This window comes from Falco punctatus, assembly GCF_963210335.1.
Source record: "Falco punctatus genome assembly, chromosome: 6".
NCBI lineage: Eukaryota > Metazoa > Chordata > Aves > Falconiformes > Falconidae > Falco > Falco punctatus.
In genome coordinates, this window is record NC_137585.1 from 36734624 (window position 1) to 36742526 (window position 7903).

The window sequence follows — 7903 nt, forward strand, 5'->3', positions numbered from 1 at the left end:
CATACCTGGGCTGTTTTCTTCCCCCCTGCTAGGTGAAGCATCTCTGGCTGTTCCAGACAACTTCACCCAAATTTCCACCCATACAAACAGCTGAGGTTTTTCTGCAAACAGTTTGTTTCCACTGGGCTAGATGATTGCATGTCTGAGCACTACCGTGCTATAGAGGGCATTCAGTAAGCTTATTGTCTGAGCAGATGGACCTGTTACTATGTGAACCTAAAGAATTCTAGGCTCCCTTTTAATTAGGGCAATGCACCAGGAATAACAGTTCAGAATTAAGGGGTTCTAACGACGCTGCAGGGAGGGTGCTGATGACTCAGGCTTTGTTTTCACAGTTGGAGGTTAAGCAGACCCACTATCCCAGGGAATTATAGCCCCTTCCTGCCAAATGTGGCTGGCTTTGTAATTATGTGCAACATCACTCTCTTGGCAATGGGCCCTGCATAGATTTTACTCACTGTTTTGTTCCCCCCTTTCCTTTTACTGCTGTCAGGGAGGGTGATGGCAATTGTTAGTTATTGGCTGTTAGAGCAGAGCAAAGTGTTGGTCTCAACACTGTCTGCCTTGAAATCCAAATAGCTAAACTGCAGGAGGCAACTTTTTTCTTCCTCCTAGGCAGGAAGCTAAGTTTCCCCACAAACTGTACAGGAAGGCAAGCTGGGTGGGTTTTACTATTTATTCCGTTTCTGGTATTAACGCACCCCCACAAACAAGTATTTAGCTTGCTCAAAGCAGCCTTGGTCCATTTCAGTTCATAATTACGCATTTTCAGTCAAACTCTTGCAAAGTTTAGCTCATTCTACATAAACACAACCCGCCCAATAAAGTATTTCCATTCAGCACAGTAAGCAGCCTATAGCTTTCCATAGTGGTCATCTTCACGGAGCCTACATTACTTTTAGGTAAACTGTCATTCCAGTTCTTTTTGGCTGACTTCATCCTTGGGTTAAGTTCCCATTCTTAGCGGATTACCGCCACCTCCCCTGCCCTCCCAGCAGCAGCATCTTCCAGGTCTCCAGAGTACCACACCTCTATTAACTCTAGTCTTTTGCTGTTTCTTTTCCATTTTCTGTCAAAAGAATGGCAAGTTTCTACCCCTCTGTAATCAAACTCTAAGCCCAAATATGCAATACTTCTTGACAGGTATTCTCTCCTGCTTTCACTCACTGAAGTCAACTCCCTTCTTAATTCAGGCAAGTAAAGACCTCTCTAGTTTTCCCTCCAGGGCAGGAGACCAAAGCTCCAGCTGAGTTTGTTGCTGCTGCGCTCAAGGCTTTTTGTGCCTGTAAATTCACTTCTACAGATCAGTGAAGACATTTCTTGAAAGCGACTGTGTCTGTCTGGCAGGTTGGAAGCTGAAGGGGAAACACGAGAATGGCAGGTCTAATTTCTCATTCAGCTTCAGAGCAGCACTGAGCACCAGCAGAACCCCATTATACCCCAAACGTCCATCGGAAAGATCTTCTGTGGAGCAGGCTCTGATTGCAGCTAACTGTTTGTCCACCATGACAGGAGGCCCAGGCCTGGCTCACTGATTGATCCCTGTTCACAGACAGAAGAATAGAGTGTTCGGTTGTAAAGTGCATAGAGAATACAGCAGTAAACACATAAAAATGTAAAATCTCTCCCCCCAAGTTATGGATGAGGCACTCACTTTGCCTTCCTAGCAGAGCCTGCTAAGCACTTGCCCAAACTCCTTTAAAGCTTGTCAACACTACACCAAATGTTCAACACTTGAAAATCAAGCACTTGCCCATTCTACTCCTGACTGTCCCAACATACTCCAGCTGTGAGAAAACACAGCTTTCACTGGGTTAGATCCATCTTTCTCTTGCACTGTACTCAGGTGGGTCTTGCACCAAACACAGCAGGGGCCAGACTGTTCAGCTGCTGTGCAGACCTTGATGTGGTTCTCCCAGCTCTACTCCTCACATGCTCACTCCTACCCGCAGGTCCTGCATCCGCAGCCTGCTTCAAATCAGCGTCCTGGGGGGAACTCCACCAACAACCACAAACTGTTCCAATGAAAACATGCAGCTAACACAGAGCCACTACAAGAACAATCTCATTTCTCCCCTTTTCCACTCCTTTCATTTTGTGACTCTCTGCTTCATGGTCAGCTTAAAGCAACCAGTTCCTTGGGAAAGGGATGCTATTTTAGATATAGAATAAACCACAACATTCACAAGGGTTTATGAGTTATGCACAGTTACCACAAGAGTGTAGGGTGCCTCTTTCTTCTGGACTTCTTCTGTGGCATTTGAAGTGGAAGCCTGTGCAGAGCTGGGACCTGTCGGTGATGTATCAACAAACGTTTCATCCACAACTCTGAAGCGGATCTCCTCCCCAATGTCCATGTAGAGGTCATGGGCCCCTTCTTCCGTCTCATATTCCCACACCCACACCTGCTCTGCTTCATCGCTGGCCATGCCAAGGGTTAAGGATGGAAACAATCAGCATTCTGCCTGACAGATCACTTTCTGACAATTTTGAGAACAGACTCAATTCAAAGCCTTTTCGCAATTATTTCTCAAACTGCACTGCACCATCCTGGGCCACCATCTGTGCAGCCCAAGATGCCTGTCTTGTTTCCGATTTTCCTGCTTCAAGGTGTATGCTGCTGGGCAGAGTTGGGATTACCCACCCCTCAAAAAAAACAACAACAAAGAGCCATAAACAAGCAACCCCCCTCAAACCCCAGAAGATCTCATCTACCACAATTAAGTATATCAGACACACCATGTATCTAGACGAGGTGTCCTCAAACTTTTTAACCAGGGGGCCGGCGCGCGGATGCAGTGGCAGGCAGTCATCTGCGGCTGCTTGGTTCACCCCCAACCCCCGGGGGGGTGGCAGGGGGGGTCTGTAAATACCGGGGGCTGAATTGAGGACCCTGGGGGGCCGTATCCGGCCCGCAGGCCGTAGTTTGAGGACCCCTGATCTAGACATTACATGATGTGGTAAAACCTGCATTCTGTCTTCAGCAACAGCCAAGACTAGAGGCAGGGATTACACTGCAGTTGTTCAGGGGACACTGCCGTTCAATTCTATCAGCGGGCACAATGATCCTGCAAAACCTAATAAGCGTGAGGCCTGTCTAGCTGTGATAATGGTCTGCGGGACTTGCCCAACACAACAGCTTAGCTTCTGCCACTGGGCACCTACATTGCTGCAGTAGTGAATGCCTGTGGGACCAGCACTGCACAATCTTTTGAAATGAAGTAGTGAAGTTATCAAAGGTGATCAAAGGATACAACTTAGCTGGCTGCTGCAGGGATTCTGGTGGGATGACAATATCATCAAAGAATCCAATAGAAACTGTGGAGAAAATATCCTGATGAAGACCGAAATGATTCTTTGCAAATGATGTACCACAGCAATTCCTAAAATGCATTTCTAGACGCATTCTCCTTCCTCTTTCAGGAAGGACATCTGAGATCATGCAGGAATTATTCTTTGAGCCACAACGTTCAATTTCAGTTGGCAGCAAAGCAACCACCCAGCTGAAAGTACACACAGCAACGGAGGGCACAGTCTTCAAGCCCGCTGGGAAAGGAAAAGACTGTTTGGAACAGGATTAGAAATGAAAGCGTTCCAAGAAATGAGTCAGATGCTATAGAGGTCTGTGACAGAAAAGAGCTTAGAAATTACAGATGTAACATGTTAAATGAAGACAAATATAAAGTTAGAACAACCCCAATCTCCCCCTTGAGATTTCATGATGTTGAATTTTATCAGTGTGGACATGCCCAAATTCAGCAACAAATGCAAACAAGATAATCTTATTGTCCTAACTTAACAACTGGGCAGAGGAGCTTGCTTCCATGGGAGAAAGGAAAGCAACTCGTCAATTACATATTCCATGAATCTGACAGCACTTTGTGCTCACAAAGATGTTTCCCTGCCATGTTTCCAGGTAGAGGAAACAATCATGAATTTGCACACCACTACAGGGATGATCTATCAGACCAACACAAGCCAACACTACCACTTTGATAAAAACAAATTCTATTAACCAAAGCAAGAAAATGAATGCAGTCTGCGCTCCAGATGGGCTTGCCTGTTCTTCTTGGGCATGCACATGAATGACAAAAGCAAAGGGGAGTGCAGACAAAACCATCAAGGGCCCAGGAAGCTGCCAGGCTCCAACTACCAACCACCTCAGATGGCAGCAGGACTAGAGGCCAGCAATAGCCTTTCACCAGCCTACAGACAGCACTGTATCACCTGCAATCACAGAACCTCAATAGACCCAAGAGCTCTCCGGCTCACGTGTCCGTAACATTAGAAGTTGTGGTTTACCGTGAACGCCATCCTGACTGCAGCTTTTAATCTGTCCAACCAGAATCTCATCCAGGAAGGGATGGAAGACCACATAGCGGAAATGCACTTCAAAGAAAACAGACCATTAGTGTTATGTCCATGTTAGTGAACTATACTCCTTCCACAGGGTGGCAGCCATTAAAACAGAATCCCACATCCTATATGCCCTCTAAAATGCTTACCCAGTTTCTTTTGCAATTCCCTTAAAGGCTCTGATTAAATAGAAAAATGGGAATAAGAGTCCTGATTCCTAACTGTTTTGTATGAATTTGAACAGCAGTTGATCAGCAGTGTCCTGTTCTCTGCTCTTCAATCTTGTGAAAGTTTAAGGTCACGGAATTAACTGTAAGATGAAGAACATGGAGCAGGGCCTCTGCTTAAGTTACAATGTAAGCCTTCCTCCATAATGCTTCAAAGCCAAGAGTATCACTGGAAATTATACTTCCTTGTAATACTTCTGCTCCTTTTGTCAGCAATGCTGTATTTTCTTTACATGAAATATATGATATCAAATATTATCAGAGTAAATAAGATTCTCTAACATAATTGGATTTTTCATCCAGGTTAAATAAAATGTTTCTAACTAAAGATTTTGCATTTATAAGAACGTTACACTATGACAATCTTAGCCAAATAATGCTTATGAGCCATTTTAACATCTTAGCTGTCCCATACTCAGTGCTCCTCTTTTACACGTCAGGCAGTACATTAGAGTTATTACCAGACACAGCAGGACTTATCAAAGTGCTACCCCAGATTCTAAAAGCAGACTTTCTTCCAAGCTCAGAGATAATATATTCTCTTGTTTCGGTTCAAGGAGTAATTCAAAGTTAAGAAGCTGAATAGAGATCAAAGCAAGCAGGAAAGCCTGCCATCCTCCTTCAGTATTGGAGAAGCTTTTATTTGCAGGCAGCAAGTTCTATTGGAGTTAAAATTTAGACAAGGGGAGCCACATAGAGTCAGACCAGTTCTCTTCTAACAGGAAACGTCATTTGTTCAAGGTATGCTTCCACACTGAAAATTAAACTGGAAAGAGATGCATTTTTCTACTTTCAAAGAAAGTTATTTTAACTTAAATACACGAACTTTGCTTTTATGCCTTTACTTCCAGTTTTTGCTCAGATTTTCCAAAAGTCAAAGTAAATAATTTAGTAATTTCTCAGTTTAAAAAAAGTCACTAGAAATGTATGCTGAACCAGATCTGTCTAAGTCTCAAAAAAAAAAAAAAAGTAACAAAACTTCCAGCTAGGAAAACAGCATCAAATGCTGTGCAAATGAAACATGTTTCAACATTCTAGCTAAGGAAAATAAACTTCAAAAAGAAAAAATACTAGAGAAGTGCAAAACAACTTATTTTCTACATGCAGATTTCCAATCATTCTAAATGAAATTAACCTCTTCCTTACCCCACACCTATGGCTCTAATTGTAGAACAGAAACAGGCTGTGGGAGAAGACAAACAGGACTGCCTATTTAAAACTGTTATTTTTACCCCAAAAATGCAAAGGAAAGAAGCTAACTTTTGCCATGTCCCTCTTGTCTTCCTAAGAGGAACAGAGTTAAGGCTATGAACCTCAGTGAGTTCCTTTAAATTTACTTCCCTTAACAATCGAACTCAGTTTACATTTCCAGATCACTAAATAACTGAGGACAAGAATATACCTTTGGTATGTGATGCACCGTCTCCAGGGAATATGTATGAATCTTCCAGCTTTGTGATATCATACAGACAGATGCAGAGGCCAACATTGTATACAACCTGCTCAAACAAAAAAAAATTAAAAAGCAATAAATCAAGCAAACCATCAAATTTACACACGCCTTTTCAAAAGAAGGCAACAGAAGGGTGGTAAGATGGAAGGGAGGCTTCCAGGAGGTAAACTCCCTTCAACAGCCCCTGCCAGGCCTAACCACACTGCGTTGTAGGGGAATCCCTAACCTGAGTGTTACAGGAGTACATGTATTCATGTAAAGAGCACTGCTACAAACAGAAATCTTTGCGGCAATTGTCAGTGGTGAGAGAAGCTGAACCGCCAAGACAGCGAACAGTTGCCCACAGCTATTGTTGCCCACCAGCCCCACAGTTTGTTCAAAGGCTAAAAAAACTTTTCACTAAAATAAACTCTCGGAAGTCTCTAGGCTTGCCTTTGTCTTTAATTGTACTAGCTCTGGGGAGACACAACGAGAACTCCTGGTTTCTCTGCTACTTCCAAGATTGCTTCACAGCCCACAAAATTTGAGACATCCACCAGTCACTAGCAGATGAGGGAAGCCTTTTGCTTTTCATAACCTGTCCATATAATCTGCTATTCAGAACTCTTCACCGCTTCAGGTTGCTCTTCTGAGCATCCTTCACATTCAAAACCTGTATTTTGAGTTTTGCACCTGCTTTGCACTGAAAGCCATATGCTAATCAGAGGCCTACGGGATGCACAGAGAAACTGTGACCTCCTGGTCTACAATAGAACACTTCTTTATATCCTGCACCAAAGACCAACTTCTTACTGCCACACTACATTTCAAGTACTAACCACAGACCAAGTCATCCATTAATACCTTCATTTCTCTTTCAGTATTATTGTTCTACATTTATTTACATCACTTTTTGAAAAAATTCCTCTGCTGGATGGATTAGTTTGCATCCATTTTTCAGACTGCATTTCAGATCAGTACTCTACACACAAACCAGTAGTTACTCTCACTTCTCTTCCATGCTTCTCTGCCCCATCTGGCATCTCAGTATCTTCCCATTACAGCACTGGCCATTAGAAAAATGTACCCTTTGAGATGATACATGGCTGCCTCTTTGTTTACAATCTCTCTTATTTCAGTTGCTGAGGATGGCCTTCGCATCTAAACTATTCCGATACTTCACCCACACATCTCATTAGGAACAAATAAAAGGAAGAAATGCTCAGGGATGTTATGACACCTGTATCAACCTACACATGAGCCCCGCTTTACCTTATTGGCCAATTTCTTGTTTAGCTCTTCAGCAATGGATTCATTCAGTTTCCTTTCAAACTGCCAGGGAGGAATTCTTACTGTGTCAGTCATCTCTACCAGGACAAACATGGCGGTGGGGAGCGCCTCTGAGCTGAGCGAGAAGCCACCAACAGCCTCGGGAACCGCAACACTGCAAGGACAACCCAGACCCCCAACGACTGATGAGCGGCGGGCCTGGGAAACCACTCCAACGCCTTGCACGGCGCTCAGCGGGGCAGCGCCCCGGCTATCCCGGGGGAACGGGCCGGGGGGGAGAAAGCCTGGGGGGGTGAGGGCGGCCGCACAACGGCCGTTGCGGAGAGCAAGAAGAAGAGGGGTCGAAGGTGGCCACGCAACCGCAGTCCGGGATGGGCGGCCAGGCAGCCGCCGTTGCAGAGAACGGGGGGAGCGCGCCAGCAGCCGCGCCGCCAGGCAGCCCGGGGCTCGGAGGCGCAGGGCGGGCGGGCCGGCGGCGGGGGAGCCCGGCTGGGCCGCTGCCGCGCCCTCACCCACCTCCCGCACGCGAAGCCCCGCCGCGCGCTCTCCGGGTCCCCGGCACTTCCGGCGCCTCAGCCAATCGCCCTCGGCGGGCGGG

At 45.3% G+C, this 7903-nt stretch overlaps 1 protein-coding gene across 3 annotated transcripts; it reads right to left on the reverse strand.

Moving 5' to 3' along the window:
• Window positions 1-658: 658 nt before the first annotated feature.
• On the reverse strand, window positions 659-7903 carry POLR3H (RNA polymerase III subunit H). Of its 3 annotated transcripts, XM_080393073.1 has the most exons (7): window positions 7822-7903; window positions 7288-7459; window positions 5986-6082; window positions 4303-4389; window positions 3254-3318; window positions 2214-2426; window positions 659-1542 (listed from the first exon to the last, which is right to left on the reverse strand). In XM_080393073.1, the coding sequence occupies exons 2-7, from the start codon at window positions 7396-7398 to the stop codon at window positions 1489-1491; spliced, it is 627 nt and encodes a 208-aa protein (XP_080249199.1). In that variant the 5' UTR covers window positions 7399-7459; window positions 7822-7903; the 3' UTR covers window positions 659-1488. The 3 variants fall into 3 exon arrangements, with proteins under 3 accessions (XP_080249199.1, XP_080249198.1, XP_080249197.1); XM_080393072.1 differs by having other exon boundaries at window positions 7288-7829; XM_080393071.1 differs by having other exon boundaries at window positions 2214-2421; window positions 3255-3318; window positions 7288-7826.

Excerpts from the sequence above, each read along its gene's own strand:
- POLR3H (XM_080393073.1), bottom strand. The coding sequence starts at position 7,398 with ATGTTTGTCCTGGTAGAGATGACTGACACAGTAAGAATTCCTCCCTGG. Across the intron at positions 3,319-4,302 it reads CAGTCAGGATGGCGTTCACG|TTTCTATTGGATTCTTTGAT; the intron begins GTAAACCACAAC and ends TTTTCTCCACAG. Across the intron at positions 1,543-2,213 it reads AGGCACCCTACACTCTTGTG|GGATCAATCAGTGAGCCAGG; the intron begins GTAACTGTGCAT and ends GTCTGTGAACAG.